Source organism: Drosophila miranda, chromosome 3 (assembly GCF_003369915.1).
Source record: "Drosophila miranda strain MSH22 chromosome 3, D.miranda_PacBio2.1, whole genome shotgun sequence".
NCBI lineage: Eukaryota > Metazoa > Arthropoda > Insecta > Diptera > Drosophilidae > Drosophila > Drosophila miranda.
The window spans coordinates 8200788-8221223 of record NC_046676.1 but is presented as its reverse complement, the minus strand read 5'-3'; the positions used below and the strand labels follow the sequence as shown (position 1 = coordinate 8221223).

The 20436-nt window shown below is 45.6% G+C and overlaps 3 protein-coding genes and 2 long non-coding RNA genes across 27 annotated transcripts in view; 3 read left to right on the top strand and 2 right to left on the bottom strand.

The window, feature by feature from the left end:
- The window catches only part of LOC108159238 (potassium channel subfamily T member 2), a 102677-nt gene that overhangs the window by 53501 nt on the left and 28740 nt on the right, over window positions 1–20436 (top strand). For 12 of the 21 annotated variants that reach the window (XM_017292360.2, XM_033392468.1, XM_033392469.1 and 9 more), the window contains exons 2-3: window positions 7152–8016; window positions 14356–14549. The exons of 7 other annotated variants lie outside the window; for them this stretch is intronic. In XM_017292360.2, coding sequence (XP_017147849.1) covers window positions 7912–8016; window positions 14356–14549 — 299 coding nt within the window. In that variant the 5' untranslated portion in view covers window positions 7152–7911. Of the gene's footprint in view, window positions 1–7151; window positions 8017–14319; window positions 14550–20436 lie in introns of those variants that run through there. 2 more of the 21 variants (XM_033392467.1, XM_017292361.2) reach the window with 2 other exon arrangements.
- Window positions 8739–10206, bottom strand: LOC117188503. The gene is given in 2 exon segments (XM_033392484.1): window positions 8739–9426; window positions 9429–10206. Coding segments are annotated over 2 exon segments (417 nt in total). The 5' UTR covers window positions 9646–10206; the 3' UTR covers window positions 8739–9226.
- Window positions 15657–16424, top strand: LOC117188505. The gene is made up of 2 exons (XR_004472609.1): window positions 15657–15716; window positions 15792–16424. It is a non-coding gene; the product is annotated as an uncharacterized LOC117188505 (long non-coding RNA).
- LOC117188504 (101 kDa malaria antigen-like) lies at window positions 16886–17644 on the bottom strand. The gene has a single exon (XM_033392485.1). It carries the CDS (start codon window positions 17500–17502, stop codon window positions 17137–17139), a length of 366 nt encoding a protein of 121 aa, XP_033248376.1. The 5' UTR covers window positions 17503–17644; the 3' UTR covers window positions 16886–17136.
- On the top strand, window positions 17690–19415 carry LOC108159246. Of its 3 annotated transcripts, none has more exons than XR_001775307.2 (5): window positions 17690–17857; window positions 17935–18033; window positions 18092–18947; window positions 19021–19162; window positions 19223–19415. It is a non-coding gene; the product is annotated as an uncharacterized LOC108159246 (long non-coding RNA). The 3 variants fall into 3 exon arrangements; XR_001775308.2 differs by having other exon boundaries at window positions 17691–17857; window positions 18167–18947; XR_001775306.2 differs by having other exon boundaries at window positions 17692–17857; window positions 18129–18947.

The following is a 20436-nucleotide window of genomic DNA, read 5'->3' as shown; positions in this document are numbered from 1 at the left end:
GAGCCCGGAGCCGTCTTAGTAGCGCAGCCTTGTCCCAGCTAAATTTGGCTTAAATGCTTAGAGCAATATGTTGACATGGAAGATAGAGGGCCAGAGCTGGAGCCGAAGCCGAAGCCGAAGACGAGGCCGTGGGCGGGCCTCCGCCCCTTTGGTTCGTGTCAACAATTTATTTTTGTAATTTATGCTTGAATAATTAGGGCCCTACCGGCTCAGCCTGTCGCATTTCGCACGGAACTTAGCCGAAAGGAAGGTGGTTTTTAATTGTGTAAATCCAATTTGCCCCGAGTCGGAGAACAATTATGCAGAGAAACGGTTTCCACATGATCAGATGCTCTCCACTCAGCTGTGTTTAATTTCAGATTTCGGATTCCCGTTAAACCCTTTAACCCAACATATACGAAAATTCCCAACGACAAAGTCGATAAGGGCTTTAACATCTGTTCTTTCGTGGGTTCCGCATTCAATGGTTTTCAGTAGAGTTTTCTTTTAAAGTTTCTTACTTTCCTGCTGCTCATATTTTATTCAAAAGAATTTGTGCATGGAATTTTCTTTAATTTTCGGAAACTAGTTTTTCCTGTTCTGTTCGTTCTTTATTTGTTTTCCACGTGCTTGTGGAAAGTTTTATATTTAGACGAGAGAAAGTTTTTGTGTGCCACATAATGACTGTTGACAATCACCGATAAGGGGGGACGGACCAGGGGGTCAGGTCGGTAGCCGCCCCCTTGTTGGACCTTACAATATTTTTGGGGCCGCCCAAAGTGCGATGAGTTTGCCATTTTATTGTATTAACAGCAACAGGCTGTTCAAACAGCGTACACTCGAAGAAATCGTTCAGGGGATATGACGTAGTTTGGCATGGAACACCCGTCACACTTCTCTCAGTGCAGGGGCATGTTTTATTAGCAGAAACAGCGGGACGGCACAGCCCAGCCGACCAAATGAATTACCTTTCTCCAGCCCACACCGACAACAGGCAAATGCTTGTTTTGCTTGTAAGTATACACGTTTTGTATACGCCCCCACCCAGCCACGGCCACAGCCACCGCCATGGCGAGAACTTTCATTATCCGAGTGTGTTTCGGTGCAGGGGACTAGAAGAGAAGGTAGTGTTTGCTCGCCGACTGCCAGGACGGCACAGGGACGGCACAGGGACGGCACAGGGACGGCACAGGGACGGCACAGGGACGGGACGGGCAAAATTCATTCATTCATTGCCTCCTGGCTGGCGCAAATTGATTGTTTACATAATTCCATCATCGATTTTGTCGCTCGGAAAGTTTTTAATCAAGACAAGTGGAGGGACAGCGCGGGGCAGTTCATTGATCATCATCATCATCATCCATCCCCATGTAAATTGGCAGAAATTAATAACAATTATAATTTACAAGCAAAGAGCATTTTGTGGCCTGTCAGCAGCCAGCAGCCAGCAGCCAGCAGCTGGGCTACGGGTCCCGACCGAGTTCTCCCTTCGGTCACAGCTGGTACAACGCCAGCCAAAGTGTACATTTTACCCCCTTTTTGAATAGTTAATTACACAGTTTTTGGCCTGAAGCTGCAGCCTGCGGGTACATTTTGAGATATGTACGACAACTGAGGGACAGAGACTGTGACTTGTAGTTGGAAATTCGCTGTAGTGAAGCCTCTAAAGCACCTGTTCAAGACTTATAATATATGTAGATTCCACTGCTCTACTTTTGCTTCCCTGTTGGAGCATGTTCAGCGATCAATATTGTATTTGCTCACCTGGCGACCTTTGTGCATGCCAAATGTTGTACGAAAAATTACCTGTGGAAAACTTTTTCAATTTATCCACACGTCTAGGCGGTGTGAAGTACTGTAAAATGTCACCACAGTGCTAAAGTTTCCCTAAAAACCGAAACTTCGTCGAGCGTTGATTAAAGAACAATGGCATCTATCAATTTAACTATTCAAACTGTTTCATTCGACTCTTGTTGCAGTCTTGAACGAATTCCGCTTAACGAATCCCAACTAAATGTGTGCTAAGTGGCGGAATTCCTTGAAATCCAAACTACTTCATGCCAAAAGTGCTCTACATTTTTCAGTATTTATCTGTTCATTGCTCTCTCGCTGCGACGGGGCTCTTACCGGTCTAATGGTAACTGACAGTCAGATAATTGAGTACAAAGGAAAGATAAATAAATAAGAGCGGGCGAGAGCATGTGAAAGCTTTTAAGTGACAATTAGTGGTCCGCACAGCACCGATATGACGCGAATTGACGTGCAGAAAACTTTTACATTAAACACTGCGGCCGAGCCGAGCGGAGCCGATTCCAAATTAATATTAATCGTGTTCCATTGTATACCGCTACCTGCTTCTACATCCAGACAAAAGGAAGCCCGGCCCGAGCGAGAGGACTGACTAAAATAATTGAATTTATTACGGACGGACACACGGACACGCGGACGGAGGTTCCCATGGTCTAACCTGAGGGAAAACCAGATTTGCCGTTGATTGAATCGGCTGCCGTTCGTAGGAGGCACTTTGATATCCTGTACTCCTGCAGATGTTTTCTTATGCATTCCAGAAAATTCAAATTTTCGCAATTTAAATAAGGAAAGGCAGCGCATATTTCTGCCGGTGCCCTCGCATTCAAATTGCGATCCTCTAGCTACACAGTTGTACTCTACTGGAAGCTGGTCATAAATTTGTGTTCAATATTTAATGAGCTGAATGTTTGCCGCTGCTGAAGCGCTTGTGGGGCCAGTGGGGCTTTAATGTGTGCTCGGCTGGCCCTAAATTGTTTATGTATGAGTAATGTCGCCGAACGCACTTGCCTGCTGATGTGTGGCAAATGCAGTGCCAGCGACCAAATCAGCCATAAAATCCACATCCACGCCTGTCAGGGCCATGCCGCTCTGGCTTTTGTCCAAATTTTACCCAGCTCTGGGCCACATTCTCTCCCCCCCCCCCCCCCCCCCCCCCCCCCAACATTTCCCTCTCCGCTACGCTCCTGGCCACATTAGCCAACTCATTTGCGTTGCATGTCGAGAGCATCAAGTCGCTCAACTGGAGTGCAGCAAAGAAGCCTGGCAGCCTGGCAGCCAGGCAGCCTGGAAGCCAGACAGCCACACATTTTTGCCGCTTAAGTGTTTTCCCAGCGTCGAGTGGAGCCCCATCTTGACACGTTTAATTTGTGTAAGTACACGTACTTTCCATCGCCTACTTTGCAGTCGAGGCCAGGTCGGTCTCGTCTCTCTGGCGAAACGTTGAGAGAGTCGAGGAGTCGCGCTACCTTGCATCCTCCTTATTGGCTCGAACAGAGGAAATCAATGAAAAATACTGCATAACTTCATTTGGCCCCAACCGGAATGACATTCAAGTGGCAAGTGGCACGTAGTGCGATGCAGAAAGGAGAGGAGGACACACACACAAAGCGATGTCTCCATTTAAAGTCATTTTGCGTTTGCCCGACGAGTATTTTGTGCGAGTGCTCCCTGTGCTCCACGCTGCTGTTCCCCCATCCTCTTCGGCGAGCCCTTATCCGCTCACTCTCAGTGACACATTTTTACCGTTGCCAGGCGATGCACTGCATTCTTAAGCGCATCCTCTGCCCCGCCCGCCCCTTCGGTTGGGGATAGCTCTCCACGGTCTGCCTCTTGTTTGCTAATCGCCGAGCACATGCAGCACTGTTTCCTGTCAGTGCGGCATTCCGCTTCATTCTTTTTCTGTTTCTGTTTCTCTTTCTGTTTCGTTGCGTTAGATATTCCATGAGAGTCTCGAATCGCATCCCGGCTGCTCCTTCGCGTTTCGGTTTGTTCCGATTGGATTTGGCAAACGCATGCAAAGTGTGCGGTCTGTAAGTATCCAGCTGGAGAGTGCACAGATTATGTATTAGGGTTAGGACACCACGCTCTAGTCGCATATCTCCTGTGGATGCAGCAATCAGCAGCCCCAGCATGTTCCTGGCAATGGCTGGGGGGAAGTTGAACTAAAGATTAGTCAACTGTTTGTTATAGTTTATATATTGCACTTACCAAGCATCAAGCGTTTCCTACGAGCCTGGAATATCCACAACACTGGAATTTCTGTATTAAATTCTCCCTTAAAATCATTTAATTTAATTCAGATTTCCTCGGAAATGCTTAGGCAACTCCCCAAGCGCTCGCTCATTCATCATGTAAAATTGTTGCGTATACGTCGCGTTGCCCCTTTCTTGAGGCCAGTGTCGAAACATTATGCTCAAGGGTCCATTACGGGGCCATTAGAAACTTTGTGAGCAGCAGCATCCGCCTCAGCCCCAGTAGCAGCCCCAATACAATCGATTTCCCCGTCCCTGCTCGTGTATGGGTGTTGGCTTCATATTAATTAAAGTTTGTTAATGCATTTACATGGGCAAAAGTTATAACGAAATTGAAAACTTTTCTCGCAATTGAAAGTTATTTAAACATTCATAAGCTAGCCATTTGCCATACCCTGGCCGGGGACCAGACACACTCCTCGGTGCGGTGCAAACTCGTATAAAAGTAACTAAACTAAACGAAACTGCAGCTAAATGGCCCGTTCGTGGAACGTTCGGCACTTAGCCAGTGCCAGTGTCAGTGTCAGTGTCAGTGCCAATTATGACATAGAAAGTGTGCAGAGAAAGGGAAAGTAATTGGGTGAAGCCTTGAATGGCATCCACCCATCCAGCAATCAATAGGGTCCTTTTGGGGTCTCGGCCTGTCAGTTAATGCGCACAATTAAGTACCAAAAAACCCCGCAAAGGAGTGCGGCGTGAAATGCCACCGAGCACAGAAGTGGCAGAAGCAGCAGTTGGCCAAGTTAACACCCCTCCCCCCCCTGCACGTCGCATTGTTGCAGTGGATGCGGCGGTGCTTTAATTACATGAGCCGCTCCTCAGCTCAGGCACAGTCCGGTCACGGGTCCTGCTCCTTTGTGTATTCTGCAGGGGCACGGGCACGGACACGGGCACGGACACGCCCCCAAGCAACGTGCCAACAATTAAACTAAGTGGGGGCCATTTTCCTTTCACGTTTCTGTTGCCATTTCTTTTGCCGCGAAGTGCTCAGACCTGCCCGTAAGTCGCGCCAAACATAAATTTCCTCTGACAAATGCCCTCGGCTCAGCATAGTTTTTATTTTAGTGAGATTTTTCATAATTGCCCCCAGGCAGAATTTCCACCAAGCGGCGGTGCAGGGCATCTTCATTTGATTTCTGAACTTCCAAAGGAAGAGAGACCTTTGAAATCTTTGTTCTTCTCAATCCTTTCCTTGACATTTGTTAAGAGTGCCCCTGACTGACCTTTCCCTGACCTGTCACTGTACTACACAGTTTCATTGATTCATTGGCTTGCTTTCGTTCGTGTGATTAATGAGTTTTTCTTTGGCTTTTTGTTTACTGGGCTAAATATATATTTCGTTATTTATGGGCACAGCCAGAGGATTTTCTTTGGCTGATGAATGCAAATTTGAGGAGAGTTCAGTTCTAGCTAATGGAACATATGTTGCTTCAAAGAGGAGTCCACTTGAAGCTCCAATTATTATTGATGAAATTAGTATATTTAACTTACTTTGATCTGTGTCTCAAGTCGGAAACTTTTGGCACTCACTTAATTCAATTAGCCATGCTTCATCAGAATTTCCTCTTCACTTATTTATAAGCCACGTTCAAAAGAAATAAAGCCGCAATCAGAGCACGAATAGAAGGTCTGACAGTCGGACAGACAGATAGACACTCGGTGGCGTATGTCTAATTTGAGAGAATAACATTGTGTAATTTTTGAATCCTCTTGGAAAATGACCAATTTGTGGCTGTATGTGTTTGTGGTGTGAAAATGCCAGGACAGCATTTGGCACTGCAGAACAGAGCAGAATATATACAGATTTAAGGAAAAAGCAGCAACTAACATGTGCTGTGACTTCCGTAAAAGAGCAAAACAATGGGAAATCGAAAAATAAATTGAAACGAAATGATTTCTCTGTGGCCTGGACTCTGCCTGGCTCCCGGGTCCCGGCTCCCTTGAGGACTCGTCTCTCGCCTCCGTTGCGTCGTCTCTGTTTGGCATTTTGATCTTTAAAAATTGCTTTGAACTTTTGGCATAAAAAATCGTAGCTGGCTATCTGTTCGGAGGGCAATAAGCCCCAAGATAAACCTATACGCCCAGGGCGTGTGGGGAAAGTCCCTCGGCGGGATAGAAAATGGGTTGGGTTGGGTTGGGTTGGATTGCGTTTTTCCGAGCTGTGTTTTTGTTGGGGCGGTGGGCGGGGGGGACTGTTGTCCCAGCCGAAAAGTTGCCCGTATACGGAGAGTGTGTAAACTGTCAAGGCACCAGCTGTTTCGGTTGTGTGTTGGCCATAAATTCAATTTTGAAAGTGGGACAATGAAAGGATGGGGATAAAGCTCAAGTTGCGTGTGGGGCTGTGCGGAGACTGCAGGTCCCGTATTGTCACTTGCAACTGCAACTGCCACTGCCACTGCTTGTCGCCTGCAAAACTAATAATGAACGAAATTTCGTTACCTTTCCGCACGACCCTCCAGCCCATCGACAACGGTGGGGCATATGAGCGAATTTCTGTGTAGGTTTTTATTGATTTTATTGTGATTTTACGGTGTGGGCGCATCTAAATTTAGCCTAAATTTAGAGCTGCTGGATTCCAGGTCATTTGGCCGTGGTTTAGTCGGCCGCCTCTGGCCAAACGGAATTATTAAATAATATTAAAATTTACATATATTCCGTATCTTGACACTTTGCCAGCCTCCAGCTGGGCGCCGTTTAAGCGCTTGGGGATCAAATTGTTTAATTTAATTAAACACTTTCTGTGGCATTCTGTGTAATCAAATTATGCTGGCTGCAGTGGCCAGTGGCAAGTGGCAAGTGGCATGAACTAAATGGCACAAAGATAGCAAAAATTCTGCCAGGCACGTTTTGTTTGAACTTGAGAAATATCTGAGGCTGCTGGGGGCTGGGCAAGCCTTCTGTGCTCTCAACGGGTGTCCCAGACCGTAGCAGCGCTCTGCTATCTTTCATTTTATTATTGCAAAATATCTTGGCCATAATTTCATTTGGCAGGCAAATGCTCTGTCTCTCCCGGGGGAGGCAGCCGGGGCACACTTGAGTCGATGCGGAGTGGCAATACCCGTGGTCCCCTAGTCCCTTAGTTTTCCCCAACCATCAATTTCTCTTTTCCAGCAGGACAACGACTACGAGCAGCAACAGCAGCAGCGCAACGAGAAAACAAACAATAAATATCAACAGGAGTCCAATAAAACAGCTTTATATTCAACTAAACAGAAACTGACCAACTAAATTTAATAACCAGCTAAATGTGAAACATATAAGCAAACAGCTACTCAACTGAGCGGACCAAACCCGAACCCAAACCCAAACGCGAACCCGAACTCGAACCGAAACAGTTACCCATATCTAATTGTAAGAACGTATTGTTAGCCTACTTTGTAAGTGTACATATGACCAGAATGGAACGCAACTTGGTAAAAGCTTTAAATTAGTCAACTAGGACCACGGGAAACGGCAAATGCTAAGGACTTTCTGGGACCCTTGCCGTCAATTTTTGTTAAGTGTAAAGTGTAACTGAACGTGTAACTGTAGACTGTGCCGTAGACATATTCGAACTATACCTAAACCCCTACTCGTACCTACCCTCCCTATAAATAATCGCCAGCAAGCAGCATTTAGATAACTTTGCAGAGACAAAAACTTAAAGAAAACTTCAGGTAAACCAAGACAAACCGTAACAAAACTCAACAAAACTCAAACCGCAACACGAGCAATCATTTCTGGGAGCTTTGTACACAGATGTCTGTTCCAATGCATTTATGTGGTCTCGTCCCCATGCCTGTGTGTCCTTGTGTGCGTGTGCGTGTGCGTGTGCCCGTTCCTAGCCTAGTACTGCTACCTCCCCTTGCTCACGCCTGCTGGACTCTGCACGATGAGCAGCAGCAGCGATACCAACAATAAGAGCAGCACCAGCACCAGTCGTAGCCACCGCTTAAGCGGCATCCGTAACAGCAAGTTAGCTAATTGGTTTCCACAAGTAAGTTTTATTTGATTTATTCTTTTTCCTGCATCCTGCATCCCCCAACCCCCAACGCCAATCCTCCATTTACAGTTATCACTATTATTTGCCACACAAGTTTCACACAGCGAAAGGGTGGGGGGGCCTCGGCCTGAAGAGCTGAAGAGCTGAACAGCTGAAGAGTCGGTCCCAAATCCCTCTCAATGGCAAATCGAATTAAAATGCCAATCCTTTGGCAACACGTAAACCGTCACGAACAAACAGAACCCATACACAGGCACATATTGTTGCTAGGAATCCATTGTTGTCGTAGTAGTCTGATACCCCGTAATCATAAGGGAACGTAGGTCGGCTCAAAAGAGGCTGTAAGGGGCACTAAAAAAAGGATTCAATTGGAGGAACATATCATAAACTGCCCTACACTGGGTATCATTTAAGGCGACCCAATGCTACTGCACCTGCCATGATATTGCAGCATGAACCGTACCCAATCCAATCATCCTCATCATCATCCTACACACACACACACACACACACACACAGCTCTTGCCCCGTCCCTGGTCCTGCGGCTTTGAATTTAGAGACATTGTTGATTCTTCCATTATATATTTATATAAAGAGATTTGTATTTGCTGAAGCTGTGCATGTGTTTTGCTTTTGGTTTCTGCTCTATGCTTACCACAACATGAGAACCCTCACAGAACCCATGCTCATAATAAACTGTGAGAAGAGAGAAGAAGGGCTTTATTGGTGCGAACTTTGACGACATATGGAGCATTTTCTGCTGTGGAGTAAACAGCTCAACGCTTCAGCGTCATGTAGTCGCCCTGCAGCCAGCAGATTGCGTACAGCAGCGACTTGGCCAAGAGGGTCAGAGTCAGCTTTCGGTCGAAGGCAAAGACATTGAGAAATTCAACCCGCCTGGGATGCAGCGCCAACTCCAGCGTGAACACCGAAAGCTGAAATGCTTTCTCCTTAGCTTCTCACCATTCGATCCATTCGAGTTGTCTCCCGCAGAATCCGCAACGAGTCCTCTCGCAGCTGGGTAATATCTGTGCTAAAGTAGAGATTGACGGCGTCCAGTAGATAGCTGAGTATGACAAAGAAACGTAGGGAGAGGCTCAAGTCGAGGGACTTGGGGGCGGCCAGCATTACGAATATCTCATAGCCGAAGGTGATCTGGAACCAGCTGTTGCAGGCCAGCACACAGACAACGCAGAACGCGTTCTCACGATTCACCTGCTGGGTGATCCGCAACATCTTCGAAAAGAGAGGCAGCCACCTCCTCATCTGTTCCGCCCTGTTCCTCTGCCTTGTATCGGGCTTTCAGCGGGGTGCCACTCGGCTGTCCCTTGAAGTACTTCCTCTCCAGATGAAGCAGGTCCTTGAAGACCTTCCTGACGCCGTGTCTCTCCTGCCAGCATGTGATGGCGATGCTATGGTCAGGGTGGAGACACAAACCCAGGGGATTGTCGTGCAAAGACTGTGGTGGATTAGACAGTATGCCCGGAGCATCCTCGAGTCCACCAATCGCTTCAGCTTAGAGCTGAAGTAGAAGGTATGGAGGCCATTGAGGACCAGGAATTTGCTTAGCCAACTGTAATAGCACACCTTGCTGAGGTACTCCAGGAGCTCCATCGCGAGCATTTTTATACACCCTCGAGCAGGAGCAATTAGCTTTTAATTAATGGCCAAACTATTAATAATCAATTTCCGCTGAAAAATTGTGGCACACTTTCCGGATAATTATCTAGTAACTATGTACGTACGTCCTCTCTCAAGTAATCCAATATTATGTACTTTATGCACATCAAGGCCAGGGAAATCCTATTGAATTTCGAGCCGAGCTGAGGTCGATACAAAAATGTTTTCGCAGGGCTGAATATATCGGCCAAAGAATACCCTTTAATCGAATGGAAAATGATTTGAGGTGAAAAATGCAAGTAAAGTGGATGGCCAGAAAACTCAATTTGCACTGCTACTAATAGCTCTCTATTCTGGTCGTAATACCAATCCAATAGTTCAGATTATTTACTGGTTAGGTAGATCCTTTCAATCGCATATCTGGTTTTCCTGGAGCTGCGTACAAACATCTGCTCGAAACCAATGTATCCCTGCACTCCACGGATACCATGTTCAATACAAAGATGTCAAAAGGCAGCGAATGGAATGAATTTCAATACTGATAAATCAAATAACGTCACTGGCAAAGCCCTTTGTGTGGCAAACTATAATAAAAGTATGGATACAAAGGTCCTCAGGGTCCACTCTGGAGACCCCCTGCTCCCGCCGTCCGTGGTCGGTTCGTGAGGCAATCAATACTGCTTTTTAATGAAGAAATAAAAGTGGAATGTCCACTTGTGTTGTTCGGGCAGGGTCGTAAAAATTGTCTACATTTTTATTGCGTATCTGGCGGCGGGGAATATTGAGGCCCCTCAGCACTCCAGCCAGGGCCGGCCAAAGGACCGTGAAAAGATTGTATCCTGTCTGCCGTCCGTCTGTCCGTCCCACTCACATGGCTAATGGTCTCAGGACAAGGAGAGCCTGAGCAGCACGCACCAGCGCCTAAACGCGTGCTGAGCTGGAAAATATTCCCTTTTGTGGTTCGAATGCGGCCATACCGTAGCACCCCCACCACCACCACCACCACCTCCAACACTCGCCAGCGACAAGTGTTTATTTTGGCATTTGGCCTCCAACTTTTTTGTTCGACCATCTGCCTAGTCAGCATTTGGCAGCGCACTCAACCCGATAGAGGAACCTCAACAGAAACCCCGAACCCGTGACTGAAGAGGCCATTGTTGGCCCTAATGATTATTGCTTTCCTTTCGTTATTTTGCTTCCTGCATCGGCATTGTTCGCTTTCGGGAAATTCCCCACATTGTTTGGCTGCTCTCCGACGTTTTTTTACGACGTTTTTCAATGGGCGTACAAAAATAATTTGCGGCAAATCTGAGGCTGGTAGGATAAGGATTTTATGCTGCTTAAATGATTTGCTAATTTTGGTAAGCAACTCACGGACTTATGGGCTCTTCTTGAAATGGCCCCGTAAATAGTCTTAATTAAGAGCAAACTACACGCTCCAAATGTCAAATGATCCCAAGAGAATTTATCCGATTGCGACAGGTGGAAGAGCTGATATAATATTATTGGATGACCTAACAGTGGCATACATGTATGGACATTTACATTGAATTCTGATTCCTTTCGGAAAAGCTTTCCCTAGTTAAGGCACTGTGTATAATGTGTATGGTTTTGCCGTTCTTCTAGGTCTTCTAGTTCTTGGTCCGGTATATTTTGGATCAGGTGTCACTGGCGGTAGCTGTTCTGTTTCTCGTACCGTAAACACCGTTGGTTCCGTTTGTTTCGTGGATTCTGTTGATTCTGTTACCATATCAATGCAGTTGGTCTGGCATTCTTGCCTCGTCGAGTAACCCTGAACACACGTCAGGCCTTGTCTGCACTTCCACTTTCTGACGGTCCACACCCAGATCGGTGGGTGGCACACGGCCCTCCTGTACTGACTTATCACCGTCGGAAGGTAGCAAAGTTCTTCAACGCTCAGCTTTCTCTGCGACGACCTTTTCGATTGCACAATCATTATCGCAGCCAGTAGGAGGGACAGTCGCAGCATGTTTCGCATTGCATCGGCGACTGACGGACGGAGACCCAGCAATTACTCAGTTCTTATTCATTCCCATGGTACCGGCCGCACAGTGCAACGAATTCGTTTTTTCCGCTCAACAACCCCTCGCCACAGATGATCTGAGAATTCCTTCACGCGGAATATGGCCGAGCGGACCTGCATGAGGGTTCTCTTTATGTGCTCTAAATTTGAATATAATGGCATTCCAGCTGGGATTTGGGCCCAGACTGGACCATCATTACCACTAATGGCAGGTGAATTGTAACCAAAATGGTATCGTATCTTGCCAGGCACTTTCCTGAACACTCACTTTTCTCCCTGTCTGCTTCGCTATCTGTTTTTCTTTCTTTGTCACTGTCTGCAATTTGTTTGAGTTATATCATTCTGGGCCGTAACAAATTAGTAGATTAGCCATGCAATTGGATTTAAAACGCGTTCCAAGAGGGACCTCCGACCTCCATCGGGGCTGGTTTTCCAGCGAAAAACACATGAAATGATGAAAGTGGTGCAACTGAGATTTTAAATAAATTCGAAAAACTTTTAAAATTTCTGAGCATTAAATTAGGTGTTTTCTGTGATTGGACATGGTATTTTGACACTATTGGATGGTATTTTAGTAGGGATATCAGGAATCACTCGTGGCGAATGTTCGAAACGAATATGGAATTGTAATTTTCCATGCATCCCATAACAATTGGAAACACCGAAACTGTCTAAAAGACTGGACCAATGATGATGCATGGTTTCTTACCTCTTTATACCCGATACTCAAAAAGCGTTTCCGACCCTATAAAGTATATATATTCTTGATCATCATCAATAGCCGAGTCGAATGAGCCTTGTCTGTTTGTTCTAGGATCAGATCGGACTATTATCATAGCGAGAAGGAACAAATCAATTTGCAGTGGCTACGCCACCCTCTCTCTCTCACACACTCTTCGCAGGACAATCTGTGCGGCCCCTGGCGGAGACGAGCCATACCGACTGACTATCGGGTATACGACAACGTTCCCCCTCGTTTAATTCCTGCCCACCGTAATTGTCTTACCCCGACACTCGTACACCCTCCTCAATCCCTCCTCTGTGATGGCATTTATAATTAAGTTTCGGGTGCGCAATCATTTAGAGTGTTTTAGAGTGTTTGGCGAAATGTTGGAGCAGACGACGGGACAAATCCTCCAGACCAAAACAAATTTATGCAAATTTTTGATTCATTTAATTTTGGCTCAGACTGTGAAAGCAGCTGCTCCCTCTCCACTCGCACAGCTCATTAGGCGAGGGTATTCGCCTGCTAATTGTACGGATATCTTGGGCTGATGACATCCTCCACCACCATCCCCCCAGCCATATATCCGTGTTTGTAAATCAGTTGATTGCAGCCCCTCAATCAATCAATCAATCACTTTGCGCTCTGCTCAGTCTGGTTAAATTTGAATACTGAAGTAATGAGAGCTGGCAGCCCCGTATTGCTCGGGAATCGGGCTTACCCATGGCGCTTCCGCTGGTGCCAGACATTGTACGAGTGGACAACCCGCTCGGAATGTGATCCCATATTTCAATTTCCGGCTTGGAAAGAGAATTTCTACTTTTCAGCTTTGAGCTGTCTGTTTGCTTGGACAGTTCCCGACCACTCCTTCCGCCCCCGCCTTCCGCATTCCTCCTCCCAGCCGTATTGTACGCTTTCTGACTTTTTTGAGCAAAATGCCATTTCTCTTCAAATTTGATTGATGCTGCGGAAGTTGGTTGCGCCCTCGAGCGTGTGTCGATTTGCTCGATTTTTGTTTTGCTATTTTCCAGATTTCGATTTCTGCTTTGCGGAGATTAAGTTTGTGGCCTTGCAACTGTGATAGCTTCCCCAAGCCATGTATAAGCCATGTGAGCAAACATTTCAAAAGATTACAAAATACAAAAATTATTACGACGAATAAATTGTGGGAAATAGTGGAAAAGAGCATAGGGGAACAAACATATTCTTCTTTCTTTCAAATCATAACACTTTTCGAACCCTACATATATTTTTAAATAAATATATATAGGTATTCCATCCCCGAACCGATCATCAGAGCAGATGCCTTGGACAATGTGCATTCCATTAGGTTTTTTGCAAAATATCGAGCATTTTCGATAGTGTCGGGTTTGTCAGTAGGGATTGTTCATTCATGCATGCTCCGGATTTCTCTTTGCGAATCTGATATTTATGCTTTTGGCTTGTGTTTACCGAACGTTTTTTATTATTTATGTATGTCTATAAAGCTCCCAAAAATAGATACACGCACACACACACACACACACACGAGCATCGCTGCACACATTAATCGGAAAACTCAACGTGCTTCTAACATTTTCCATAAAACAACTTAATTGAAAAACTTCGACGAAAAATGAACATGAAATGCTCTGCCAAATTAATAAAAATACAATGCATAATTGGACAAATAACTACGAAAATTAACGCACTAAAACAACAACAACAACGTACAATAATTCAATGAACATAATCGGAAATAAAATCAAATCAAAAATTGACATCGAAATTACGCTGCTATTAATATCAACCCCATCAACGCTACTTCCGCCACCGCCACCGGCACCGCCTCCACACCAAAAACCACCACCACCCAACCGCCCACCGCCCACCGCCCACCGCCCACCGCCCACTGCCAACCGCCCGCAGAATGTCAATGTTCTTCTTTCGATTGCATAACCTGCAGCGCGCCGAGGAGAACAAGCGCAAGAAGCGCGTCGAGCAGCAGCGCCAGCAGCAGCGCCAGCGGCGGGGGGCCAAGGTCTTCAAATGTGTCAACGACTCCACCGGCCACCTGACCCTGGCCCCCTCACGACTGTTCGAGCGCACGCCGATGAGTCCGTCGGACAGCCTGGACGAGATTGCGCTGCAGATACCCAGGTGAGTCGAGTGCCGTGCCCCAAGGACGCCAAACACCTCGAACATTTCTCGAGCCCACGTGCGATAGGTAATAGACGTGTCTGCGGTTCTTTCGGTTGCCAGCCAGTAATGACTTTCGCACCTTCTTTTCCAATTGTCTCAAAGAATGGGAATCCAAGGTAACCAAAGCCGCATGAAGATTGAAAGCGGGCTTCATCTGTTTTCGGGATTTCTTGGGTTTCGTCTGTTGCTGACTGAGTGACACACTCCTCAGACGTGTGGTATCTGGGAGGCCTGTGAGGCAAGCCGCAACATTTAGCACAGCGTGGCTTGAAGAAATTCAAGGGAAATCCACCTACATAAGTGGAAATAATTTAATGTAACCGCAAATTAATGTTCGAGTGTGCCAAAAGCGCAAAAGTAAAAAGCAAATGCTCTTACGTTTCACTTGCGGCATGAGGGTATGACTCTACGTGTATTGTAAACACTGGTGGCATTGTACATATATCTCGAGTTTAGCTTTTGTTAATCATGTTTCGCCAAGTCAACCATTGTGACATGTGGAGCCTTTGTGGAGCTGCTTGTGGCATGGAAACCATTCTCAGAATGACAGTACAATGAACAGAATGGCAGTTGTGCCTGGAGGAGATCAGAATGTACTTTTATTTTCCATTTGGGGCCAGTGGCAGATTGTTTATTGTATCCTTTGCTGGGACAGACCTAATCCCAAATACTTATTTAAATTGGCTTGCGAAATCCTTCAATTAATTAACTGCGGCTGCGAGTGCTAAGCCGAGGACTCTGAACATGGCTTTCGTGGGGGGACTGTTAATTTGTCTGACTGTTTGTGAAAAAGTTATCCCAAAGCAGGCAGCGAGATTTACATTTTCCGCTTGAAGTACTCGGTTATTTGGAAAACATTCAGCATTCACTTTCGACAGCTACACACCTCACAAAATTAGAAATAGGAAATCCAGAAGTTGCCAATTTGTCCAATTAGTCCCAAAATGAATATGCTGTGTGAGCGTGTGTCCGCGATCCTGGCGGGCACCCTTGTGGGCATGTGGTACGCCAAGACCTTTCCCGCCGAAAAGGATACCAAGGACAAGAAGGACAAGAAGGGAAAGAAGTAATCGAAGCCACTTCCCTTCCATCCTGGACTTCTCCAGAACCATTACCTTATTGACTGTGAGTTCAGTTAAGTTTTTAGCCTGTTTCAGGCCAGGCCATATATCAGAAGTATTACAATTTCCCGACCCACAGACTTGAGCAAACAAATGGAACCCAGTAGTCGGGACAAAGATCTCAAACCAGCTTCAATTCATTCAGTTCTCGTCCGACTTTCGAAGCGTTCCATTTTTTGTTAACACCAAAATTTCTCCATGTTTATTTTTTTTGATTTGATTTGATAAATTAGAGCAAGTTAAGATCGAATTGGAAGAGCTTTGAAACATGCCCTGTTGCAAGCGTCACGAAATCCGCCGTAACCCGTGCCGCCGCCCATCCTTTCTGGCCCGCCTCAACTGCCTTGAATGCAATCGACTGCTAATCTTCATGGTCGGAGTAGGACTTGGGGCGCTCTACATACGCAAGTTCAATGAAGCCCCGCAAACTGACAAGAAGAAAAAGTAGTCCCGGTCTAAAGACGGAGCAAAGCAGCGCTTGGGATCAGTGCTCAAGGGATGCATCGAGATGGATGGTTCTGGACATTGAACATCCCAACAAAGCACCCTGCCAGCTCTACACCGTATCGATGCCACTTGGAAGGAGTGATAAGGATGGTTCTGGAAGTCAAGAAGCTCCGAGTCTCCGATCAAGCCTTACGCAAGGATCCGAGAAGTCCAACAGCAGAGCAATTCGCTAATTTGGCAATTGGTAATCGATCAAGTTACAATAGGCAGAAAGTCTGAGGATCGTCATCCACTTATAAGCTTGTGCCAATGATTCGATTATACCATTCTTTCTAAATTAAAAAATTTTAAAAATAAAAATTCCCGTACCAAATTGATATTTGAAATATGTATATAAAGAACTATTAAATAAAGAATCAATTAATCTATAAATTTCCTATCTGAAATAGAAAAATATATATGAAATTAATATTAAGGAAAAAGTGTCTGTGAATGGCTTCAGCTAGATAGTTTTAAAACGAAAGAATGTACTACTCATGTAGTTTCCATTAAGCGGTGGCTATATCCCTATAAAACGGAGACATCGCCATCTAAACTTATCTGTTGCTTATGATCGGGAATATCTTAGGGGTCAAGCCCCCTGCACACTCGCTTCGCTATAATAGAAAGATTCCTTCTGGGTTGGAAGCACTTCCTTTGATAAAACACTATGCAAAGACGGTGTAATAATCTGCTGTTGGAGTATTTATTTCTGGAATGATAATGGTTGTCTGAATATCTTTTATCCGCTATATATGGAATTCCAAACTGTGCAAACAGCTATAGATTTTTATGCACGAACCCCAGTCCGTTCTGCGTGAAGTTCGAGTGATAAGAATTGGTTTATTGGGATTTAAGCTTGAACTGAAAATTTATAACTTGGGGATGGGGATCTTCTTGGTGATAAACGGCTGGAGAAGGATCTGCGCGAGTGTTGCTCATTTCTTTTCCTTTTCCTTTCTCTCCCTCTCCTTCCGCTCCTTCTCTTGCTGAGCCTTCTCTTTCTTCTCCTTCTCTTTCCGCTCCTTCTCCTTCTTGTCGCGCTCCTTTTTCTCTTTCTCCAGTTCTTTGGGGGTCTTCTGGACCTGCTTGGCCGCCTCTTCCTGGGCCTTCTTAATTTCCTGCTTCATCTGGTCGTAGTACAGCCCAATGCCGGCCCCGACGAGAAAGAAGGCCAATCGGTTGCAGGGAACACAGTTGAGCTTGGTCCAGAGACTCGGCCCGGGCTTGCATGGCGGCGGAGGACACTGGGGCTTGGGCGGACACTGGGATTTCGGAGGGGGGCAAGCCGGACGCTTACACATTTTGCTCTGTCTGGGCTCGAAGACACGTCAGAAAATATTGACCAAATGAAGATGATTTTTACCCAAAATTAATTTTGAATATGAGACCAACTTTTACACAATTTGTTTGTACTGAACCAGAAGGAAACTGTGACTTTGATCTCAAATTCCCAACGAAAGGATTTGGGAAACTGTTTTCCCCAGCCCATGCAGTTGGCCTATGGTTTGACGTCAGTCTCACAATTTGTGTGTTAAATTATTTCGAGCACATTTTTGGAATCCTCAAAATTCTCGCTGCTATTTCGGGCATGGATCGTCTCCTAACTTTGCTTGTGGGCGGAGTTGTTGGCTATATCATTGGCAAGAAGATGTAAAGGTAAATGAGAATTAAGTCACGCTGTCCCCATGCCACGGAGACTTTGGATAGTTGTGTATATATCGTATATCTTTCAGCTGTTTTTCGAGGCATAACTATGGAGAGCTCTTGGCTGTTGACCTTCATCGTTGGCTGCATTGTTGGCTATTTGGTTGGCAAGAACTATTGACAGAAAGGTGAGAAAGTTTCCGCTAGCTCGGAGTAGGCTCGGGGCTGTCCTTAACTGTCTTTCAGTCTCATTCGTTTTGTTCTCTTGCATTGATTTCGACAGACAAAAGTGAAGAAAATTAACAAAAATTTCGTTTCAAGAATGGAATTGGACTGGGTGCTTACATTTGTGATTGGATGCTTGGTGGGCTATCTGATAGCCAAGAACTTGTAGGTTTTCAAGAAATTATCAAAATTAAAAGTCAAGAACCAAGCAAATATTCCACCTGTTTCCCAAACCTTGAACCAAAATGACGCACGTGATCTCCTTCGCCCTGGGCATAATTATTGGCTTGATGCTGTGCAAGCGATGTTGACGCATTCCAACCTGAATCTGGGCCACTGCTTCAGCATCTTACTGGAGCGACCACTCATCGCGGCCGAGGTTCTCGTCCACATGGTCGTGCTCCTGACAGCACTCCATGTCGCCCACAAGCCAAATGCCCATCGGCATTCTGTGCCAGCAGATGCCCCTCCGACACATCGAAGCAGATTTTTCACCCACTCTTGCCGCTAAACTAAATTTATTAAGCAGACTGTACAATTAAAGAATCCACAAATAAAAATGATATTCTCAGTCTGGGTGCAGTGATGATTTGATGGCGGAGTTGGGGGATACTCGGGAATACTAGTATGTAGAGGGAGACGTGGAGACCTCCATGTAGTTTATGGGTTCTTTTGAGTAGGCTTTGCATAAACCAACAGTCAAAAAGTGTACGGAAAAGTCATTCAAATCAAGTCGTTTACCTCATACGGATACAACTTGGGAGTTTTTCGAACAATTTCTGGTTTCTTTGGCACCTGATTGGAAAGGCAAGGAAATGGAGTGCCTTTTGACATTCATTGTTGGTTGCATTGTGGGTTACTTGATTGCCAAAAACAGGTGCGTATTGAACGATATGAGTTCTACAAAAATTCAAAGTAGGCTTTGCTAATAAATATATTGTCTCCCCCAGTCGATAGGCAGCCGGCCTAGTGGCAGCCCAAAATTCTATTTATAAAAATTTTTAAGTTTTGAATTGGATTTGGAAAATGCAGCGTTTTCTGACATTCATTGTTGGTGGAATCGTGGGCTACCTCATAGCCAAGAATACTCGCGTAAGTGCCAGATGTTCCTGGTGATATATGTATGTATCTGTACTCCTCTACCTATTCCAGTAAGCAAGAATGACCCATTTGATCTGCTTTGGTCTGGGTGTGTGGGTCGGCATGCTTATGTGCCGACGCTGCGGTTCCTGAAGAAGAAGTCCTCGAGCCTTTGCAGAATCTATTCGAATTGAATGCCAAGCCAAATTTAAGTTTTTTTGAACGTTAAGTCACACATTTAATAAAAGAATTATGCAGTATTCAATATTGCATCATTGATTTTGCAGTCAGGTAACTACAACTCCTTTAAAAATCAAAATTCCAATAATCCTCGAAAGGCCAAAAGACAGGGAAATTCTATAAACAATTCCCGCATTATATACCTCTCATTAGACGATGTTCTGAAGGTTTATTCTATTACGGGTAAATGCTTAAATCATAAATCATAGAATACAGCACGGCGTGTAAATTTACTTGATCTTTTAACTAGACTAATATATGGGGCAATCGGTATGGGATTTTCCATCGACAGCCCAAAGTTTTGGGACGCACTGTAAAACGCAACCCCTTTCAACAGTTTTCTGGGGTCGAGAGGGTTTTGATGTTCCGTTCAATGCATTTATGACTTGGCTAAGAAACTGGGGCAGCCGCAATAAATATATGTGTCAGGCTGTGAGTTGGGTAAAGTTTGAAAGTTCGGGGAAAAGGGAAAACTTTCCATTTCCCGTACCGGCCCCAGGACGGAGGTGTGGACCAGAGAAAACATACGGGCTGGCTGCCAATTTGACTATGAATACCCTTTGACTGGCTTCCACCTGCCCCACCTGCTCGCCCCATTCATTATGATTGATTATTGAGAAAATCCAGGGCGATGTGGTACTCGCACGACGACGGCAGGCACACAAAACGTTTAACAAATGAGAAGACAGGCGGAGAGGCTTTCCTGAAGCACAAATGAACTCGTTGCGGCTCCTAATGGCATCGCTGGCTACGGCATTTCAATCAGTCTTAGGCCCCGGATCCGGTTCGGGCCACATCCGCATAAATAAATATTTCATGAGTTCAGCATCAGCTCCATCTCCAGCTCCAGCTCCAGCTCCTGCTCCGGTTCCAGTTGGGTTGAGCTCTAGCTCGAGTGCGTCCCCCTGCATAACTTACGACGGAGCTGTTTGTGGTAAGTCTTATCTGTGGGGCAAACAGACAAAGGTGGCCTGGGCGCCCTCTGCGTCCTCTTTGGTGGGGTAATTGGTTGAGGTGGCGTTCATAAGATTGACTCGACTACCGAA